The 23994-nt window shown below is 45.0% G+C and overlaps 1 protein-coding gene across 1 annotated transcript in view; it reads right to left on the reverse strand.

Annotated features, from left to right (window-relative positions):
- The window catches only part of BAZ1B (bromodomain adjacent to zinc finger domain 1B), a 61139-nt gene extending 37653 nt beyond the window's left edge, over positions 1–23486 (reverse strand). Inside the window, exons 1-7 of the mRNA XM_069761392.1 lie at positions 23108–23486; positions 19945–20061; positions 16302–16446; positions 12611–12803; positions 11614–11735; positions 4443–4640; positions 1237–2890 (exon numbers count right to left, since the gene is read on the reverse strand). Of these exons, the coding sequence (XP_069617493.1) occupies positions 1237–2890; positions 4443–4640; positions 11614–11735; positions 12611–12803; positions 16302–16446; positions 19945–20061; positions 23108–23226 (2548 nt within the window). The 5' untranslated portion in view covers positions 23227–23486. The remainder of the gene's footprint in view (positions 1–1236; positions 2891–4442; positions 4641–11613; positions 11736–12610; positions 12804–16301; positions 16447–19944; positions 20062–23107) is intronic.
- Between the last annotated feature and the right edge of the window lie 508 nt (positions 23487–23994).

The raw sequence follows: 23994 nt of genomic DNA on the forward strand, positions 1-23994 counted from the left end.
AGAGGAGAACCTCCTCCAGGCCCTGGGTACCATATTCCTGCAAATATGCATAGGGATATACTTCCCTTCTGATGGCCCCCGGAGCCCTCCCGCCTCAGCGGTGCATGCGGTGGCTTCCGTTCCCAGGGGATGCTGTGTGCGAATCACCTGAGGTCCTTCACGCAAAGCATCCCTGGGAACGGAACATACCGGGAGCACTGCTGAGGAGATCGGGGGCCGTCTGAAGGTGAGAATAACCATATTTTTATTTATTTTTTCTTTTTAAACATTTTACTATTGATGCTGCATAGGCAGCATCAATAGTAAAAAGTTTGTCACACTGGTCAAGAACTATGCTTGACAAGTGTGACCAACCTGTCAATCACTTTTCCAAGCGATGCTTCAAATAGCTTGCAAAGCGCAAGCATTCTGCAAGCTAAAAATGCTTGTGTTTTGTGGGAAAACGCATAAGATTTCCACATGGGTTTTACCCGTGGCAGGGAGTTGCGGAAATGCTGTGGACATTTCCACAGCATTTCTGCATCGTGGGCACATAGCCTTATTCTATTTCAAGACAGTATCTTAGGGGAGGCCATGGTAGGATTGTAGGTAGGATTGGCCAGAGGTAGGATTTACAGCAGACATAAGACTACAGGAGTCAGTAAGTCATCTCTGGGGTCAGCTTCTTATTGAGTTTTCTAGGCTTACTCTGACCTGCGCAGAAAGGAGGAGGTAGTGGGCTGTGACCATGACTTACTGTTAATGATGTATCCTGTGGAATAACTCCCAGGTTTCGTGTTAAAAATTATAGGAGCCCTATAAAATGGTCAATTTAAATGCAAGTTTAACTAAAAATTTGAGAGAAATTTAGCTTCTGTTTTAATGATACATTGGTTTTAAAATGGTGAAGACAAAAAAAAAAAATCTCATGAAATTCTGCTCTACCCCATTCAATGCCATATTTACTATGCACACATACTATGCACACATATGTTACTATCAAGAGAGGCCTTGATGTCTTCCTGGAGCAGAACAATATTGTATCATACAATTATTAGGTTCTGTAGAAGGACGTAGATCTGGGTATTTATTATGATGGAATATAGGCTGAACTGGATGGACAAATGTCTTTTTTCGGCCTTACTAACTATGTTACGATGTTACTATCCCAGAGTGGTAGAGCTGTAGTAAAATAATGGACATCTTAACTGGAAAATTAGGAGAGCGTGACAAACCCCATTACAGCAGCATGGTTACCTTTTGTGAGTTTTTCATGTTCTTCCTTCTCTTTCTTGGCCTGCATGGCCTGTAGCCTCCTACTCTTCACAGCACTTATCATATCCTCACATTCAGGATCTGCTGCTGCTGTTTGTTCAGTTTCCTTTTCCTTCTCAATTTTTTTAGCTAACTGTTTGGCCTGAGAATCGTCCTCTTTGCCTTTGACTCCCTGCTCCTTTTTCCTCTGTTTCTGGGCACGTTTCTTATCATTTTCTTCTTTCAGCATTGCCAACCTCTCCTTCCACAGCTCACCTGTGCGTTGCTGCTGAGCTTCCACATGGTCCTGAACAGAATAAGTCATGAGAATACGGTGGCAGACAGCAGCCAGGATATGAAGTTTCTCTTCTGTTGTGAGCTCAAAAAACTCAGAGTTTTCCAATTTCTCCAGGAACTCATCTTCAACTTCATCATCCTGGAAAACAGCAGATCCTTCACTGTCCTCGTCTCCTTTGTCAGAAACGTCACTTTCTCCAGCTGGGGAATCAGACTTCCGGAGACAAAGACGAACAAGCTCAGAAGCAGAATGCAAGGTAAGTGGGATTTCAGACAACCTCATACCCAGTTCTCCATAGTCTTCTGCGATCTCATCTTGCAGGAGGGTCTGTAGAAGCACAAGCAGCACTCTGTTCAGATACATAAATCCACCCTTTTCGGCTGCAAGGGCCTCCATTAGGGAAACTGCCGTGACTGGGTGCTGGCCATCTGGAAGCAGCAGGTCAGAGTAGCAGCTCAGAAACTCTACCACCATAGCTACGTCGCCAAAGAGGGTATTGGGTAAGCCTTCAGGAGTATCAACCAGCTTAAAAGTTGGCAGGTTCTTGCCAGACAACTCACGATCCTCAAACCGTTTCCGCTTTTCTTGCCTTTCTTGTCTTTCTTTCTGCTTTCGTTCGCGGGCTTTTTCTTTGATACGAGCCTTTAATGCCTCTCGCTTCATCCGCATATGCTCCTCTCTTTCTGCTTCAGACATCAAAGCCCAGCGCTTCCGCTCCTCAAGGAGCTCGTACCGCTTCTGCACCAATTCTCGGAGCTCATCAGGAAGTCTTTTTCGGTCGTCATCAGAAAGAAGTCTGGTCGCCCTGGAGATGAGAGCAGAAAGCGCACTTTTTCTGTCTTCACGATTCTTGTTCTCACGGTAGTAAGAAATAAGGTGGAGAGCTGTAGCAGAAAATCGCTTGTGCGACTTGCTTGCAGACTTCGGAGTAGAGGAACCAGTTTTTGCTGTTCGAGCAACTTTTGGGCTACCCTTTGCCATATCCAGCAAGGTCATTTGCTTAAGTTTAGAATTTTTCAGGTTCTTTTTCGAGGAACAAGCGCTGCCAGACATTTTCTGCCCATTGATTGCATTTTTCCTATTGCCCATGAGACTTTTCTTGAAATTGGCTTTCACTTTGGAAGGACTCACTATTTTCATTAACTTTTGGAGCTCCTCTTCAGAATATTTCCCTTTTAGGGGAGAGCCTGGGGATAATTTCTTTAGGTTTACTTGACACCATAAAGTTGGACCGAGTGGGGATTTTATGCCTTTAAAAGCATGTTTTGCACCTTCAATTTTGGCCTTTTTTGATGACCTTTGTTCAGGAGATGCTAAACTCTTCCTCTTAGTTGCTGGAGTTGGAATCGAAGTCATATACTAAAAAGCAAGAAGGAAAAAATATGCATCATATTACAGAGATAATGGTGGTTTACACATGTACAGATTTTATTTACAGTAATCATTTTGTGTTCTCACAATGTTACATGGGGACAAAAATGCCTGCCAGTATAAAGATCAGCAACAATCGCAGAAAGGTATTTTAATTGCATAGCTTCCATAAAGACGGACTGACTTCCACACAATAGAGATCAAGCAAATAAGTAGCACCTACCTTGGTAGTTTGGATCAAATCCAAGGAAGTGCAAAGCTAATTTGTCATGTCACAACCAGGCAATAAGCCAAGCAATTGAGAGGGAAAAAATGAAATCTATAGATTCCAACAGAGGATTGAAAAAAAACAAACAAAAAAAAAATCCAGCTTGAATTTATATTGAAATGAGGCTTAAGTGCTCTGGGAGCAGCAAAGCACTTAAAAGCCTAGGTGGCTTTATTCGCCAACCAAACAATGCCACCTTTCTCTGACTCCAATTACACCATGTCCACTTAAGGTACCGTCACACATAGCGACGCTGCAGCGATACCGACAACGATCCGGATCGCTGCAGCGTCGCTGTTTGGTCGCTGGAGAGCTGTCACACAGACAGCTCTCCAGCGACCAACGATCCCGAGGTCCCCGGTAACCAGGGTAAACATCGGGTAACTAAGCGCAGGGCCGCGCTTAGTAACCCGATGTTTACCCTGGTTACCATCCTAAAAAGTAAAAAAACAAACGCTACATACTTACCTACAGCCGTCTGTCCTCGGCGCTCTGCTTCTCTGGTCTGGCTGTGAGCGCCGGGCAGCCAGAAAGCAGAGCGGTGACGTCACCGCTCTGCTTTCCGGCTGACCGACGCTCACAGCCAGAGCAGGAGGAGTGCAGAGCACAGCGCTGGAGGACAGACGGCTGTAGGTAAGTATGTAGTGTTTGTTTTTTTACTTTTAGGATGGTAACCAGGGTAAACATCGGGTTACTAAGCGCGGCCCTGCGCTTAGTTACCCGATGTTTACCCTGGTTACCAGCAAAGACATCGCTGAATCGGTGTCACACACGCCGATTCAGCGATGTCTACGGGGAGTCCAGCGACGAAATAAAGTTCTGGACTTTCTTCCCCGACCAGCGATCTCCCAGCAGGGGCCTGATCGCTGCTGCCTGTCACACTGGACGATATCGCTAGCGAGGACGCTGCAACGTCACGGATCGCTAGCGATATCGTCTAGTGTGACAGTACCTTTAGACCTTCATATAAAAGTGCAAACTTGGCTTTGAGAAGGTGACGCAGAATATGTTTTTTTGACTCATGTAGCTTACCAAATGTTTCAGTTCCTTTAGAGAGAAAAGCAATGGTCCCATGGCAGATATATTACATGTCATTTGGAGCTTACTACTGACAAAACTATGTAAGCAGCGAGACAGGGGAGGGTTGGAGTGGGCATTGCTTTTATAAAATTAAAAACACAAAAAAAGAGAAAGTAATTTGTTTTAAGTTTTGATGTGACTAACGTCAAACTCTTGTGTGATGACGTTAATACGTGGGCCTCTGTTACTTACTTTATGAGGATCCAGTAAGAAGTCACTAAACTTGCTGGGTAGAGAGTACTTTTTGACCAGCTCATCCTCAACCACCCAGGGAGCGTTCTCTCCGGTGCCTATTCTCAGCGAGTAATGGCGAATGAAGTATCGAAGTATCTCTTTATTGGGAGGCCGCTCAGAGCGGTATAGGCTGTCAACAGGAACCATGCTGATAATCTGAAGACGACAAATTATTAGAAAGTCACAATATTGCATGTGCAGGGTTTGTCCTCATTTCTAAATGTTGCGGAACTATTATAGCCAAAAGTCTTCATGGAGAAGAAAACTGCACATAATATTTGCATCAGATTGCCTGTCGATATACAAAAAACACCTCCAAGAAAAATGTAGAGGTTTTCAAATCAATTTAAGCACCACAAAAAGAAAAAACCTCTAATATACTTTTTATTGATATAGTTAAAAAAAAAAATGTCGAAACAAGGGTGACAGTGACACTCACATGTATTAACAAGGCGTTAAATGACATTTCAATTAGCAAAAAAATTAATATAAGAAGGGGACTTTTCACCCTAGTAGACCCTAAAAAAGCCCTACCTGCCTGTGGAGGTTGGCACCCTAGCTGTTGACGATATGGCACCCCCGCTTAATGTTGGTGTCCCTCAAGTCCCTACGTCACCCTAGCATACCAAAAAAAATGGGACACCGAAAAAAAAAAAACAGACACAAATGACCGAGGAAAAACCCCTACTGGGGAGACAATAAAATGCCTCAAATCGTGTGAAAAAAAACTTCTCGTAACAGCTAAGGTGCTGGGTGTGCTGTCAGTAAATGGTAGAGTCAGTGCCCACACTCAGATGTTAGCTAAATAGTCTGCATCTTACACTATTGTGTCGAGGAAATGGATCAATACTAGAAATTTAGTCAAGATATTACTAATCAGAGAAATCTCTATGAATGTAACGAATATAATGCGCTATATCACACAAAGCAATTTTAAGCATACACCGTGTCAAATTCACAGTTTATGTTCAAGCCACAGATATTACTTTGTCTTCTATCCAAAGAAATCTTTTGTGCATACAAGGAATACAAGCAGCTAAATAGCACACAGCAGTTTTTAAAGCATACACCATATCAGAAAGTATGTCTCATTTCACATGCATAGGCGCATCTTGGTTTCTATATATGGTGGGCATACCAAAGAAGTCACCTTCTATAATATATATCCACTACAAAAATGTGGGCATAAATATCCTATGTTTAAGAGATAGTCAGTACTTTTCACCTATAAATTATACCCAACAGCCAATTCAACATAGCCCATAATTAAACTCAGAAGAAAGTGTCGTAGTTTCAGGCATTCTAATAGCAGCACAATGACAAGAGCACCCCAGAAGGCACGATACACGGAAGGCCAAATTCTTTCAGTTGGTCACATAATACTAGGAGTTAGTCATACCGGTAATGGTATTTCCAGGAGTCCATCATGACAGCACCACAGGAGGTTGCTCTTCATATCCTTGATAGGGACAGGAACACAGAAGAGGTTAAATAGCCCCTCCCAACCTCCACCCCTCAGTGATTTTACAAAGTACCACATCAGGATGGATACAACACAATTTTATTGAACTTCCTCTCTACATGTTCGTATCACATATTAGACAAGAGTTCAAGGGGGGGCAAATAATGGGTGCTGTCATGATGGACTCCTGGAAATACCATTACCGGTATGACTAACTCCTAGTTTCCAGGTCGTCCACATGACAGCACCACAGGAGAAATACCAAATAACTCCTATTAGGGCGGGATTACAGCTTGGAGGACTTTTCTCCCAAAGCTAGTCTGCTGCTTTGAGAGAACGTCCAGCTTGTAGTGCTTGCAAAAGGTATTTGAGCTAGACCAAGTTGCCGCCCGGCAAATTTGATCCATGGATGCACCCGCACTCTCTGCCCATGAAGCAGATACTGCTCTCAGTGAGTGGGCTTTTAGGTGATCTGGAGGAGATTCACCGGCTGAAATATACGCAGCGCAAATGGTAGATTTGATCCATCTAGCCAGAGTCGCTTTTGAGGCTTTTTTGCCTCTATTTTTCCCAGACATCTGGATAAAGAGATTTGAGTCAATTCTCCAGCTGTCTGTAAGTTTTAGATACTGCAATACTGTTCTCTTAACATCCAGGGAATGAAGAGAACGTTCTTTTTCGTTATTGTAGTTCTGGCAGAACGTAGGCAAAACTATTTCCTGGTTTCTGTGAAAGTCCGTCACAACTTTTGGAAGAAATGAAGGATCCAACTTTAAAACGATGCAATCTTCCTGTATCTTTAAGTATGGATCTGTTATGGACAGGGCTTGAATTTCGCCTATTCGCCTTGCTGTCGTTATTGCGACGAGGAAAACAGTCTTGAATGTCACAGATTTTAAGTCTGCCTGATCAAGTGGCTCGTACGGAGCTTTCCGTAGCTCATTTAGCACCAAAGTGAGGTTCCATGAGGGTACTGAGCTTCGTATTGTTGGTCTAAGACGTTGTGTAGCTTTGATGAATCTCATTATCCAGGGATGATTTGCTAGTGGATAGTCATAAAAGGCAGTTAAAGCTGAGATTTGTACCTTTAGCGTACTAGGTCTCAAGCCCATATCAAAACCTGTTTGGAGAAAATTTAGTATTTGAGGAATATCTGGTTGTTGGAGAATGGATATTGGAGTATTGGTCTGTGCACAAAATTTCTTCCAAATCTTCTGGTATATAGCCGAGGTCACCGGCTTTCTACTTTTTTTCATAGTTGAGATAACTGACTCAGACAGTCCTTTTGATCTCAAGATCTCCCTTTCAAGATCCATGCTGAGAGTTGTAGCATCTTTAGATTTTGATGGACCAATGGTCCCTGTATTAGAAGATCCCGTCTCAGTGGTAGTAACACTGGGTCCTCCACCGCCATCCACTTCAGCAGAGGAAACCAGCTCCTCTTGGGCCAATATGGCACTATTAGGATCACTACCGCTAGACTTTCCTGGATTTTCCTCAGAACTCTGGGAATTAGGGCTAGTGGCGGGAACGCGTATGCGAGTTCCATATCCCAATGTTGGGCCAATGCATCTATGCCAGTTGGATTGTCTCTTGGATTTAGCGAAAAGAATTCTTTCGTTTTTGTATTGCTCCTTGAGGCGAATAAATCTATTTGTGGGGTGCCCCACTGTTGGATTAACTGAGTAAAGATTTCTTCGTTTAGAGACCATTCTGACGGCTGTACCTTCTCTCTGCTGAGAAAGTCCGCTATTTGGTTCTGTGAACCTTTTAGGTGTACTGCCGTGATGGACTTTACGGTATTTTCCGCCCAGGAGAATATTTCTTCTGCTAGTGCCTGAAGTGGACGGTGCCTTGGTCCTCCTTGATGTAGGAGAAAAGCTACCGTGGTCGAGTTGTCTGAGAAGACTCGGATGTGGTGTCCCTGAAGCTCGTGTTGGCACCTTTTTAGTGCTTCCCAGACCGCTCTGAGTTCCCTGTAGTTGGAGGAACTGTCGCGTATCAATGGTGGCCATGTCCCCTGAAGGTATCGACCTTCTATGTGGGCTCCCCAGCCCCTTGAGCTTGCATCGGTGGTTATATTTATGCATGGAGATATTTTCCATGGTTTTCCTCTTTTGAGGTTTTTTATGTTGATCCACCATGAGAGGGACTGCTTTACCCTGCTGGGTAACCACATCCTGTTGTCTAGTGAATCTTTTCTTCCGTTCCATACCGAAAGAACTTCCTTTTGAAGCGTTCTGGAGTGAAACTGGCTCCACTGTACACTGGGAATGCATGAGGTCATGAGACCTAGAATCCTCATTGCTTTCCTGATGGAGATGTATTTCCGTTTTTTTATTGATTGAAGTTCTTTTTTTATTGACCGTTGTTTTTGGTCTGGCAGGAAGGAGTATTCTAGTTCGGAATTTAGTAGTACCCCTAGAAATATCTTCTGCGTCTCTGGTTCGAGACTCGATTTTTTTGTATTTATTACCCACCCCAGACGTTTCAGGAGTGACGTGGTAATTCCTAAGGATTCTTCCATCTGTTGGGATGAATCTGCGATCAGCAACAAATCGTCCAGATATGGTGCGATGAGAACTTCCTTCTCTCTTAAGTAGGCCATGACCTCCGTCATGAGCTTCGTAAATATCCTTGGGGCAGAGGAGAGACCAAACGGTAGGCACTGAAACTGGAAATGAAGTATTTTCTTGTGGTTTCTTATTGCGAACCTGAGGAATTTTTGATCTGAGGGATGGATGGGAACATGATAGTAAGCATGTTTGAGATCTAGCGTGCACATTACAGAGTTCTTTTTTATTAGCGGTGTAATTGATTTGAGAGATTCCATCTTGAAGCGTTTGTACGCCACCCATTTGTTTAATGGTTTTAAGTTTATTATTGTTCGGTAATCTCCGTTTGGTTTTCTTATGGAGAACAGACTGGAGTAATGCCCCTGAAAATGTTGATGATGGGGTACCGGTATTATGACGTTTAATTCTAAGAGTTCCTGTATGTCTGTTATCAGCCTTTGATGTACTGCCGATGACTCTGTCTGTGTTACACAGAATCTCTTGGGGGGTAGATGAGTAAACTCTATCCTGTAACCTTGTGCCACTGTCTGTAGAATCCACTGATTCTGAGTTATGTTCTGCCATCCTTCTTGGAAGTATTGTAGTCTCCCTCCTATATTGTTGGCGTCATTGTTTGCTGGGTCCTGTTGATTGGTCTCGAAAGGAACCTCTTCCTCTGCCTCCTTTAGGGTAGCTCCACCTACCGGACTTCCACTTGCCTCTGTAGTCCTGTCTTGGGTGGGAGCGAGTTTTTCGGAAGAATTGCGGTTTCTTTGGCTTCTCCTCAGGGAAACCTTTCTTCTTATCAGATGCTTTTTCAAGTAGCTCGTCAAGGACTGGACCAAAGACGTGAGAACCTGAGAATGGAATCGAACACAGCTTGTTCTTGGATTGGGTATCTCCCGTCCACGATCTCAGCCATAAGGCCCTTCTTGCTGCGTTTGACAGTGCATTATTCCGGGCAGCAAAGCGTACGGATTCCGCTGAAGCATCTGCCATGAAATCAGTCGCCATCTTTAAAACTGAAAAGGATTTAAGGATTTCTTCCCTTGGAGTTCTATTTTTAATATGACTCTCCAGCTCGTCCACCCAAAGACTCATGGACCTTGCTACAGAGGTAGCCGCTATATTCGTCTTCATAATGGCGGCTGACGATTCCCAGGCTTTTTTAAGAAGATCTTCTGACCTCTTATCCATTGGGTCTTTTAACCCTGACGAGTCCTCAAAGGGAATAGCCGTTTTCCTTGTGACTTTGGCCACCGGAATGTCGATCTTTGGAACCGACTCCCAGACTTTAGTCTCTTCTGGGTCAAAGGGAAGACGGTATTTGAAGTCTCTCGGGACTACTAATTTTTTCCCCACATCTTCCCACTCTTCCATTATCATTGCAGTTATGTGATTGTTGACCGGGAAAACTCTATTCCTGCGAGTTCTCAGGCCCCCAAACATCTCGTCTTGAACTGATAAAGGCTCAGACGAGTCTTCTATTTTCATAGTGCTTCTTACTGCTTTTAGCAGTATATCCGTATTTTCGGATGAGAACAAGTATTTCTTCCGTTCTTCCGGAAGCACAGTTAATGTATTGTTCTCTTCGTCCGAGCCCGGATCGGAATAACCTGAGACCTCTCCTTCCTCGGAACTCACATCCATATCCCATCTAGGCCTTTTAGGCCGCGGAGATTGGGGTGGCACCATAGTAGACACTGTAGCTTGGACTTCTTCTCTAATCATAGATTTAATATTATCTAACAGCGAAGCCTGCTCGTCTTTGAGAAGTTTAGCGATGCATTTTTCGCATAATTTCTTGTTATAGCCCTCTGGGAGTTTGGTGGCGCACAGTGGGCATCTAATAGTCCTTTTTTTAGTAGTTGACCTCTCGGGAATGTCCTTATCCTGAAATGTAAAGGAGATCCCTGTAGGTACAGAACTAACTTTTTGGAATGCATCCCGTACCACATACTACTCACATGGTCCGTGTGCAGCTCTAAGGATTGGACGTCTGGGCGAGTAGCACCTTCCATGTTACTGGGTCAAGTGTGCTGTCAGATGTCAGTCATTAAGTAGCAATCTTACCCAGCTTCAAGACATCTGATTCGTCCTCCTTCCGAGCTCAGCTGCTGGCCTCCACGGTGATTTCAGGTTCCCAGCTGTACTGCGCATGCGTCATCTGGAACACATGCAGACCAGCCTGGGACCTGGAAACCGGCGCATAATCTCAGCCATTGCGCTCCGATCTCCCCCTGCAGCTCCCAGGCGCCCCGGAAACAACCGGCGCCGCCGACCCCCGGAATCCGGCCACGCCCCCCGGAAGTTGTCACCCCCGGCTGGAGCGCCGGACCGGAAGTTAGGGGAGCGACGCCAGCACCGGCCGCACGTGGAGCCTGAGGGAGCGCCGGACACCGCCGCCGCAGCCTCAGCGCCCCCTTTGATGAGGGGATGAGGCAGCGCATGGGAGCAGACAGCTCGACCTAGTCGCAGAGGGACCTCCAGCGGTATCGTGCGACTTCAGGAGTCGCCAGACTCTCACGGCCAGAGCCCCCTCCAGGAGGATGGACCGCACTCCGGAGCTCCTGCTCCAAGACCTGACCTCGGATCAGGTAAAGAAAAAAAAAAAAACCTAGTCTTCTGGAGAACTCTCTCCTGCGTCTGTCCCTGATAGGGACAGGAAAAACACTGAGGGGTGGAGGTTGGGAGGGGCTATTTAACCTCTTCTGTGTTCCTGTCCCTATCAAGGATATGAAGAAAAATAATTATCACTGATATTGTTTGAGTATACCAGCGTGTACTGGAGTTTCTCAAACAAAAATGTCATGAAACAGGAAGTTTCTAAAATAGAACTTTTTTTTTTAAATATATTACAGTACAGAGAAAGTAGGGAATTTAAACCAAATTAGAAAAAAAAAAAAGATTACGTTAACTACAGGATTAAAATCAGGGAGTTTCGGACCACCCTTTTAACCAAACGTCATGGTAAACCATTACACAAAAATCAATGCATCAGCAATTCAGACCAATGGTGAATGTCAGTTTACACATTCTAAGGAAAAAAGTGCCACCAAGCCCAATTGGTACATAGCACAGAAACAACTGATGTATGGAAGTGCAGCCTCACCTTATCTTCATTCAGCAATTTCACATCATATTTGTGTGGCAAAAATTTAGGTGGAGCCCATTTTTTCTCTTCCTTTTTCAGGGTTGCAGGGAGTTTACGAGGTGAGCGTCTTGCTCTGTCACCTGGAGGAAACATTTTTTTTTTAGCCAGAATAGGAACAAACACCACTACTGCTCAATAGAGTTGTGCATAGCCTAGAGAGGTGTGACGGCTGGCCGGGAGCCGTGAGGACCACCCTGTACCTGACAGCGTCCACAGCTCATCCGATTAGCCGGCCTGGCTCTGTTGCTCAATATTTATCTGCGTACTTTGCTCCCACATGGAAGCTATTGGCGAGAGGTTTTGCCTATACTCCTCAATTCTCAACACACAAAGGTTGGGGGCAGATTTATTTTTAATGGCAAATTCTTAGACAGCGCACACAAACTAGAGACCATCTTAAATGTACCAGAGTTACCATAGTGGTATCTGCTGTTTAATACATTTACCCAACCTATTAGTTGGCTTACTTTATGCCTGAAAATTGCAGCCAAGTTTTGGTGCATTTTGACATGGCAAGTCATCGTCCATTGGGGGTATGGCATGAATATGGTGCAAGTCAAAAGACAGTTTACTTTGGCACAACCCATGACAAAGTTCAGTACAGTTAATAAACCTCCCTCCAGAGCAAAATTAAGTATATAACATTACAATACAGAGGTCTAACAGTCACTCAACCTTGGCCGATTCTTGTATAACAATCCTTCAAAACCCAGAACAGCTGAAAATACACGAAAAACCACAGTAGCATGAATAGTAATGGAATTATGGCAAACATATGGATTTTCTTAATACTTTTTTAAATCTACATCTAAAATCGGGACTCCCTTTTATAAGTTCATAATTAGAGAAGGTGACAAAAGGCCTCCTGCAGACAAGTCAGTTTGTTACATTGGGATAAAAATCTATAGCATCTGATGGTAGCAAGGTATAGCAGGTAAGATAACTGAAAACCTACTGTCTCTCAGACTGTCTCTCCGGGTGGGCTCTTCCTTCATCTGGTTATCCTGGGCAATCTTACTGGAGTTCTCCTTGTCGCTGGATGGAGAGTCACAAGCCCCATCAGTCTTCTTCTCCACATTGGACTGTTCATCTTGCTCCAGAGGATGAATCTTTACAATTTTGACTCGTGTATACTTTTCAGGAGCAATCTGAGGGTGGGGTGGAAGAAGAATAGTTAGCTATTAAAAGGAACCTGTCGGGAGCAGTTTCTACCCAAAACTAAACATATAGTTATAGGTGGATATGTGCTGTTACTGAGTAAAATCCCCCTTCTTGTAGAAATCAACTGATGTTATATGCAAATAATCTACAAGTTATTTTGGGGGGCATGTCAAAGCACATCTCTCCGGTCTTCAACCCCTATTTCCTGCACATGATTGACAGATCAGTCCAGCCCCTCATCAAGCAACAATGGTGCTTTCATGAGTTTCTTGGCAATGTACAGAAGATGCCAAAGGCTGGACTGACCTGCCCGTCCTAGAAGATGGGTAGGGAATAAGGGGCGAGTGATGGACAGTTGTAAGGTGGCCGACACACTTTAAAGGGGTTTTCACACAAAAGTTGATTTTAATCAATACGTCTTGGAATAGAAATACTCTTCACAATTTGGTGTTTAAAAAAAAAAAAAAGTTCCCGTGCTGAGATAATGTGTCCCTACTGTGTAATGGCTGTGTCTCACCTACAGGACCATGGTCTGATCATACCACAATTATTTGTGATCCCCTGCTGTCCTGTCTGTATAATTTCTTTTCCTTCCTCCCCCATGCCCAGGAGCTGTGGTATGATCAGACCATGTTCCTGTACGGTCAGACACGGCCATTACACAGTACCCAGGACACATTTATAAGATTATCTCGGCACAGGAACATTTTAAAAAATAAACATCCAATTGTGAAATTATTCCAAGATCTATTGATTAAAATGAACTTTGTGGGAAAATGCCTTTAAGGCACTTGCAGCTAATTTGCATTGGTGGATTTCTAGAAGATAGATGTTTTGCTTCAAGTACGGTAAATTGATAAAAAAAAAAAAAAAAAAAAAAAAAAAAAAAAAATTGTGCACAAAATTCTATTCTGCATTATTTTATTTCTTAACTTCCTTCTGAGACTAGACATACTGGCCTGAAGACTGACGTACCCCTTTGGCTAGAAGCAGGCATGGGAAAAAAAAAAAAAAATTATATATATATATATATATATATATATATATATATATATATATATATATATATATATATATATATATATATATATATATATATATATATATATACACATATATATACATACACACATGCATGCATATATACACATATACACACACACTAATTTTCAACTGGGAATAACCATTAACCAAGCTCCTGCTGTAACAAGCTGGCTATTTAACCCTCTGAAATCAATTTGTTATATGGGAGCTTATTGTAGCAGAAATTTGCCCTCATAAAACTGCCTTCAACCCAAAGTCACACTTTGGCCATGTTCACACGTTCAGTATTTTACCTCAGTATTTGTAAGCCAAAACCAGGAGTGGGTGATAAATACAGAAGTGATGATGTGTCCCTATTATACTTTTCCTCTGATTGTCCCACTCCTGGCTCTGACTTAAAAATACTGAGGTAAAAAAAACCTCGCCAAATACAGATAGTGTGATTGTGACAATAATGTAGGAATGTGACCTAAAAGATTCTATTGTGCGAAGTTAGAAAAAAAAAAAAAAGAAAATGTGGTATTTTACTGACTCAACATAATGCCTTCCTATCACTTAGACCGGGTGGTGAACAAAATAGAAAAGAAAAATTAAACGCAATGTTTGTACAACTGTTGATTTTGTTAGTTCATTCTGCCTCCCACAGATCACAATAATGCCGGCTCACACTTAAGGTACCTTCACACTGAGCAACTTTAGAATGATAACGATCCGTGCAGCGCCCTGGATAGCGATCTCGTTGTGTTTGACACGCAGCAGCGATCAGGATCCTGCTGTGACATCGCTGGTCGGAGCTAGAAGTCCGGAACTTTATTTCGTCGCTGAATCATCGTGTGTGACGCCGATCCAGCGATGTGTTCACTTGTAACCAGGGTAAACATCGGGTTACTAAGCACAGGGCCGCGCTTAGTAACCCGATATTTACCCTGGTTACCATTGTAATTGTAAAAAAAAATATATAAAAAAAACACTACATACTTACATTCCGGTGTCTGTCGCGTCCCCCGGCGTCAGCTTCCCTGCACTGTGTCAGCGCCGGCCGGCCGTAAAGCAGAGCACAGCGGTGACGTCACCGCTCTGCTTTACGGCCGGCGCTTACACAGTGCAGGGAACGCGACAGACACTGGAATGTAAGTATGTAGTGCGCTTAGTAACCCGATGTTTACCCTGGTTACCCGGGGACTTCGGCATCGTTGGTCGCTGGAGAGCTGTCTGTCTGTGTAACAGCTCTCCAGCGACCACACAACGACTAAACAGCGACGCTGCAGCGATCAGCATCGTTGTTTATATCGCTGCAGCGTCGCTTAATGTGCCGGTACCTTTAGCCTGTGTGCTGGGCACTTACATCATTGTTAATGTAAATCTATCAAACATGCGAGTCAAATAGAACCACCACAGAATCCATTCACTATATTGAGGCAGATGGAGACGCTCTGGACTGTATATGTCCTTTGTCCAGCAATGTCCGCTTTTTGTATGGTATGTACAACAGCACAGTCAATCACAGTTTGTACATTTCTGAACAGAGGCTATATTTGGATTTAGATGGAAACCCCAATGCAAGTTTTCAGTGTAAAGCACAGGATGAATGTAATCTGAGTATTAAAACTGATCCAATATGGTATGTACCCCCAAAATAAAGAGTCCACAACTTTAATATATCCAGCAAAAAACAAGTTCTCCACTCAGGTATGTCATATGTGAACAGAAATATAGGAGGTCTCCACAAAACTGCCATTTCAGTGTCCCAGGAAAACGACAGCAGTCCCCTCCTTGCCCCCTTAACTCCCTCCAAAAGAAATCCGGCAAAAATCAGCTCCCAAATCCACGTCTGTGTGCCTAAACTTCAGTTAAAGTATGTTTCCACGGTCAGGAAACCTTCAGGATTTGCTGTGGATGGGACGTGGTGTACAGCCGCAGCGTCCAAATGTTAGTGCATAGTGGAGGGGATTTTATGAAATCCCGTCTCCACTATGTGTGCAGGGCCGCATCCGGCAGCCCTGCGTAACCAGACATGCAGCGCGTCTTTCCAGACCGCAGCATGTCTATCTTGCGGTGATGCCGTCTCCGCAAGATAAACACAGTCTATGTATAGGATGAGGGGATTCCGCATGTGTTCAATGAGCACATGCGGAATCACCACACGTACAACAGGGGCGGCGCTTTGGGCGGAGCGGGGTTTACACTGCGTCCAAAGTGCAGAGCTTCCGGACCGTGGATACATACTCTTAGAGTCCACGTTTCACATTACTGAAGCAGGTAGAAGCCCAGATTACACGGTGCGTGTCTCCAGAAGCATAAGCTGGGCACAATGTATTGGGCACTACAATGGCATATTTGCAATTTTCACTGTGTGCTTATTTCTGGAAAACACCCAGGAAGTCGAAAGCATCACAACATCCGTAGATTAATTTCCAGGGTATAGTCAAAGTGTAGGATACCTCAAAGTCACACTCCTCATCAATGGAATACTTTGTCATTATATCCATCCAGGCCTGGTCCACCAACTTGTCTAAGGAGAGGGTGTTATGGTGCACGATCTCCAAAACCTGCTTCTCATACCACACTGGGAACTCTTCTTTTAATCTGTTATAAGAGCAAAGATTGGTAAAGTCAGATGGAAGCATACAGCGATAATTGTTCTTACTGCAGACCATTGGGATAGACTGACATCTTGTTTTTTGTGAACCACCATCCAACATCATCTTATATGAGCAAATTACAGCATTTTAAATAAGAACAGAGCAGCAGCAGTATTCTTACCACTACATCTGCCAGAATCTGTGACAAATGGAAACAGCCTTACAGGTACTAAGACTTGCATCGCACAAAAGTTATAGAATCAAGTTTTAAGACGCCCATGGCTGTACAGATGACCTATGTGTATTCTGTACAACGCACCAACTAGAGCCAGAGGCGGCAGCACGAGAGCTGAGCGAGATGCCCTAGGCCTTCATGCATACAGGGAGCAGAGGCGCAGGAAACCGTCAGCATTTCACTAGTCTTCTCCTAGGCACAAGATGGAAGGATCCTCAGAAGGTGCCACAGCAGATTACAGCTTGTGTATTCAGTCTGAGCAAGCTCCATACCAGGCAGATACTGGCTGTATTACACAGATGCCATCTGAAACAGCAGCTACTGAAGCAGACTAAGCGATACTCTTAAAGGGAACCCGTCACCATGAAAATGCGCTATAACATGTCTGCAGATTAAACTGCAAAGAGAGCCGAGTAGATGGATATATAGTTTTGTGAAAAAACAGTCTAACTTGTGTTTTAATCTTCTCTTTCTGAGGTTTAGGTCGACGGGTGAGGTGGTGCGACGCCTGTCAAAATACTCACCTGCTCCCGGCGCTCCCTGCATGTCCCACGGTCTTCGGGCGCCTGCAGCTTCTTCCCCTGTTCAGCGGTCACTGGTACCGCTCATTAAAGTTATGAATATGGCCTCCACCCCCATAGGGGTGGAGCCGCATATTCATTACTGTAATGAGTGGTGCCACGTGACCACTCACTACAGGAAGAAGCAGCCGCTCCCTCGAGACCGTGGGACATGCAGGGACCGCACCAGGAGCTGTTAAGTATGTCATATCCACCTTTCCACGTTCCGCCGCCGCCTCGTCTTCCCGTCCTCTTGCAGTGACTGTTCAGGTCAGAGGCCGCGATGACGTATTCGTGTGCGCGCCGCCCACTGCCTGAACAGTCAGTGCGGAGAGACGGGACGCTGAGGAGCAGCGACGAGAGGAGAGTATGTAATAGTATTACATGGAGCATTATATGGGGCCATAACCGCATGGAGCATTATATGGGACCATAACCGCATGGAGCATTATATGGGGCCATAACCGCATGGAGCATTATATGGGGCCATAACCGCATGGAGCATTATATGGGGCCATAACCGCATGGAGCATTATATGGGGCCATAACCGCATGGAGCATTATATGGGGCCATAACCGCATGGAGCATTATATGGGGCCATAACCGCATGGAGCATTATATGGGGCATATTTGTATATGGAGCATTTTATGGAGCCATAATGAACTGTATGGAGCATTATATGGGGCTCTTTATTCAATATGGATGTTCAAAAACACTTAACCTACTGATGCCTCACTTAATTTTACTTTTATTGGTATCTATTTTTATTTTTAACATTTACCCGTAGCTGTTGCATTTTCCACCCTAGGCTTATACTCGAGTCAATTAGTTTTCCCAGTTTTTAGTTGCAAAATTAGGGTGGGGGGGGTGTCGGCTTATACTCGGGTATATACGGTATACAAAGAAATCAGTCACTGATAGGATTAACCAGAGGAACAAAAATCACAGAAATAGACGTTTTCATGATTAAGACAGGATATACTGAATCTTCTCTCAAAACTACACATCAGTCCACTCAGCTCCTCCTGCTCTGTAACATGGTGCCTGCACATTAGAGTGCATTATCATGTATCATGGTGACAAGTTATTTTTAGGAGGTTTTTACTCTTTTTTTTTTAACCCTAATTAGCACTACTCTACTGATTTTGGTAATTCCTTTTCTTTTTTGTTGTGCCCCCGAGTCCATACGTTGTGGCCCCAGCAAAAACGGCACAAATTCTGCCTCCAATGAACTGGGCGTATACCACAGAACTGTTGTGGGTGAGGCTGTTTCGATTCGTCAGCATTAGAGGGAGAAAAGCCACCACCCACAGACGTTCTGTGCTATATGCCCAGATGACTGGTGGGAAATTTACCACCATTACTACAGGTCATAACTTTGGAACTGAAAAATAAGAATGGGAGCAGTGACCATTGGAGGAGATACTCCATGTAATTAAGAAACCAAAAAAGCCATAACTTAAAGGGCCACTTTAACTCCTTCAAAGCTGCTGTTAGTGAGAATTTAAGCCACTTGATCCTAGCAGGGCATAAACTCACACCTGATCAGACAGACATAAGTAGAGACAACAGCATAATAGCAGTACAAGGAGGCAAATGTCCAACACACAATGTGTATCATGCACATATCTTATAGATAAGAACAGGTTGCATACCTGTTACACATTGGGCATCGGACTGTCGCCTCAACGGGTGTGTCACCTGCATACAGTGGCGTCTCGATCAGTGATGAGCAAACATGCTCGTGTGTGAAGAGTATCCTGTGTGCTCGAATGCTATGTTCGAATCCCCGTGGCTGCATGTCTCATGGCTGTGCAACAGAGGATGCAACACAGAATCCCTGCAGCCGAGACACACAGCCACGGGGACTCGAACATAGTATTCAAGCACGCCGAAGGTTCTCTATTAGTACACGAGTATGCTCGGAGAACACCTTATCAGAACATGCATGCTCATCTCTAGTCTATGCCCCATTTGTGTAGCAAGTTAAAACCAGAGAAGTCAAGGACATTGAATAAATAAGCGTGCTTTCACACTGCATTTTGGCACTCATTCATTATACCAGTCAGGGCCTACGTCTGAAACCCTCCACTCCTCCCCCCATAAAGCGGGATATGGGGCCATAGATTATATTAATGCCTACAGAAGAACTTGTGCTCTGACGTGCATCATTTTCGGGCGTGCATGCCTACTGGGGGTGGACACTGACATAGTACACTGCGTCTGGGTGTCCGCATAAGCTAGAATCCCATTTTGTGGGGGATTCAGACATAAGCCCTGATCAGATCAACTAAGGCTACGTTCAGACTAGCGTTGTGCGCCACTGCGTCAGCGACGCAACGAAAAACGCGTCAAAACGCACGCAAAAACGCTGCGTTTTGCGACGCATGCGTCGTTTTTTGCCGAAAATCGGACACAAGAAAAATGCAACTTGTTGCGTTTTCTTGGTCCGACGCTAGCGGCAAAAAAGACGCATCCGTCGCAAAACGCAACAAACAAAAACGCATGCGTCCCCATGTTAAACATAGGGGCGCATGACGCGTGCGTCGCCCGACGCTAACGCGACGCACACTAGCACAACGCTAGTCTGAACGTAGCCTAACAGGTGCCGAAATGCAGTGTCAGAACATTAAGAGGCAGATGCACAGTGATGAAAGCCTCACACACAAACTGAAAGTGTTAAATAAGAGAAATGCGCTACTTACAGCTCTGCCACTTCTTGTTCCTCATCCCAGGCCTCTTTGTGAGTCAGCTGACTGCTACCTGTGCTTTTACATGTCCAAACCCGCTCTGCATAGTGCTGCAATCGAGCTTCATATTCTCTACAATTCCGCGGTTAAGGAAAAACAGCCAGTGATACCGTGTATAACAATGCAGAATGTGTCAAGTTCATTTTCAGTGTATATACAGAGACAACATTTTAGTATTTTGCCATGCAGACATCTAAAAGACTTAACCCCTTCAAGACCGGAGCTTTTTTCAGTTTTGCGTTTTCGTTCCCCTCCTTCCCAGGACTTTTCATGCAATGTCACAGCGACAAAAAAAAAGTAATTCTGGCGTTGACTTTCTCGCTGCGCCGTTTGGCGATCAGGTTAATGCTTTTTTTTATTGATAGTACGGGCGATTATGAACGCTGCGATACCAAATATGTGTAGGTTTGATTTTATTTTTATTGTTTTATTTTGAATGGGGCGATTTTAACTTTTTTGTTTTACTTTTACCATGGGTCAACAGTCTCCATAGGAGGCTAGAATCTGCCACAACTTGATCGGCTCTGCTACATAGAGGTGATGGTAAGATTGCCTCCATGTAGAATTGCTGAGTTGCTATGAGCGCCAACAACTGGGTGGCGCTCACAGCAATCTGGCACTGACAGGTCTCTATTTGTCATGCCGATGAAACCCCCTCCCCGATCACGTGAGGGGGTTCACTGGTACATGCATATCCGGACCGATTTAAATGCCGCTGTCACGAATTTGACAGCAGCATTTAACTAGTTAATAGCCGCGGTGGATCACGATTCCACCAGCAGCTATTGCAGGCACAAGTCAGCTGTTCAAAACAGCTGACATGTCTCGGGAAAGGTGTGGGTGTAACTGCTGGAGCCCACATCAAAGGGAGGAATACTGACATCGGCGTACTAATATAACCGATGTCAGTAAGGGGTTAAAAGTGCGCACAGAACAACAGGAGACTGAAGCAACAGCACACAGCAATATTGTTACCTGCACATCCCTGTGACTCATCAGCTTCAGGGCTGTGACATCAGTGTCCAGGAAGTAGAAGAGAAACTTCACAACTAGACCGAACACTAGAAATCTAATTTTCTACAAATCAACATTAGTGACAGTTTCTCATTTCTCTGGCTGGTAGCTGGGCATCACCCAACCGCAGCAGTAGAAAAGGAATGATGGCATAGAACAGGGGCACAAAGGATTGAGCAAGAAATCAAACATGTCCGATCCTTGGGCTTCCTCACATACACATCGTGTGGCGCTCACTGAACTAAGCATCTAATTCATCGTGAATGTGAAATGGGCAGCTTCAGTGTTTGATAGCATATCCAGCAGCAGGCCGACTGACACCCAGGACGTGTGGAGATTCAATAAAATATTAAGTCCCTTTATAGAAATCCTATGATAAAACGGAAAGATACCATACCATTCCCACACGTTACATTGTCAGAAACAAGTCACAGAAAAATAAAAAGGAGTAGTCAGATAATCTAGAGCTTCTGAGAACTACAAATCCCAGTATTACTTTACAACCACAGGCTATTGCCTGATGGGACCTGTCATTTGGATTCTAAGTGAGCAATTCAACACTTTTCCAGAATACTAGCATAAAACACTTTGAAAAGTCACCAAGTTTGCAACACTTGCTGTTTTCACGCCAGTTTGAAGCAACACCGCCGGAGTGTGGAGCTGGGGCCGGACGTGTCTATGCTCAAGTCATATTCTGCAAAAATACTGCCTTTTTCAAATGCAAAAAGCTACTTGGGTTTCTCACTAAAGTAGATTGGGGAGCCGCATGCCACTGGAAATACGCTGGACACACTAAATGGTGTGCACCTCTGAATTAATTCAGCAAGCTCTTCATTAAGACCTATGGTAACTGACTCAAAATTGTAGGAGTCTCTTTTGCTGGTCTTGCCATTTCCTTCATGTCACGAGGCCCATCGTACTGAGCCACTGCACATCACAGAAGCTGATGAAAGGACCACTCACCGGGGGCAAGTACCGGCCCTGTGCCCTCCCTCATACACCTACATGCAGAGGACCCAATAACCACAGCTGCCCCCTCTAATCTTCACCACCTCTCCAACGTAAAGGCAGCAAACACAGTGAGAACAGAAAAGCATTTCTCACCAATTAAACATAACGCAACCTAAGATTGAGCACAAATAGAGCTTTCCCTCCATGTTACACCGACCAATGCACCAACAACAAGGCCAAGAAGCCAAGGTAAATCATCTAGAATCATCAGAATGAATTAAAGGGGACATCTGACTTGTTTAAAGGAGTAGCCCCCCCTTTAAGAAAACAAACAGCCTGGGGAAAAACAAAATATTTATTTATATATAAAACAGGACACCAGGAGCGGCGGTGACTCTGCATTACAACGAGGGAGGGTGTAAAGTCTGACTTGTTTTTTAATAAGTGCAGTTGATACCAGGATTTTCTGAAAAGGGGGGGGGGGGGGAGAGCATTTAACGGAAATCATTCATCAGGCTTTCACTACATAATCTGATACAGGTGACATTACCGGGCTTCTTGCTGTAGTTTCAATAAAGTCTGTTCGATCATTTTTTCACTAGAGGACTAGTAAACTTGCCGCCATATAGTCTCCATATACAAGAGCTCTGCATAGCCCCGTCTCCACCCCTGATTGACAGCTTTCTGCCTATGCAGTGTCCACAGAAAGCTGCCAATCTGGGGTGCAGCAGAGAAAATAGTGATTTTATCAAACCTGTAGCAAGCAGCCCAGTAAGTGACATCACTGGAATGAGGGTCTCTGCCCCTTCACCATACTGATCTCTGATGGGACAGCAATAACCTGCTGACAGATTGCCTTTACTGTATGAGGTGAGAACTTTCTCACACCGTGTCCCCCGTACGATCGGTGCTTGCCGTCACAGTAACGGCCCCGTAGACTATCCCAGCCGTACAGCAGCGGACCCCGGGACTCCTCACCCGTCCACCAGAACAATGGGGCTGACTCTGCCGGCAATGGCCGCCCCCACTGACACCAGCCTGAGACAGATGGGCAGCAGCAGCGCCGCCGCCAGTCACCGCGCTCAGCCAGTGACACGGCCCGCGATGGCGTCACACGGATGACACACCACCCGGTACACAGCAATAAGGATACTCCCGGCTCCTGAACGCCTCCTTGCTGTGCTCCACCACGAACACCTCCTCGCCCTCGCCGGGCGCCTCACTCAGCGGTTTCACCAACGGGAACGGTTTGCGGCCCAGTAACGGCGCCATCCTGAGAGCGAGCGTAGAGAAAAGTGCGCAGCTCCGGAGTTAACGGTCGGCCCAATCCTTGTCCCCTCAGCACAGAGGTGAAGGTAGAGCTGCCCGACACAAGCAGCCCCACCGATTTCCCGCCTTTGACTCCTCTCACACAGAAGAACAGCACGGATTGAAAAATGGCGGGAGAATCCCTTCCGCCGCCGGCTCCCTCCGCCTCCTCCTAGAAGCGCATACTACCATGAATACGCTTCACATTAAACACCGCCTACAACGACGCTAACCAGAATTTCTATTGGACGTTAATGAAGCCCAGGGTTTGTGTCCCCGCTTTCTATTGGTCTATCAGGACCGCTTGAGCACGCCTCTTTCCTTGTTACCTTTCTTTAGCAAGGTTGGTTGCAGCGTGCGCAACGGAGTCGCAGATGTCATTAATATTGATTTTTTTTTTTTTTTAATGCGAGGAACTTTATTGCTGTGGACAAATCTTGAAAACAATTACATCCGGGTATTTCGGCGCCGGGTCTTGTTTCTTCACAGTTGTCTTCCTGGCTGGCGGTGAGGCCGCCTCTTCCCTCGCACGGGCTACTTACAGGCCGGTCCTGGGCCTGCTGCCCAACTGTCAGGGACAATGACAGCCTGCGGCGGGGCGGGGCCTCCCGTGCTGCCATTGGCACACAGATGTCAGGCTCTCTCCGGTGACATTGCTGGGAGTGACGTCACGCTCTCACACTGCGGACGAGTTTCACTTCTGCACTTTCGTTTTTTTCTTCCAAGAGCCAT

The sequence above is a fragment of the Ranitomeya imitator genome, chromosome 3 (genome assembly GCF_032444005.1).
Source record: "Ranitomeya imitator isolate aRanImi1 chromosome 3, aRanImi1.pri, whole genome shotgun sequence".
NCBI classification, from domain to species: Eukaryota; Metazoa; Chordata; class Amphibia; order Anura; family Dendrobatidae; genus Ranitomeya; species Ranitomeya imitator.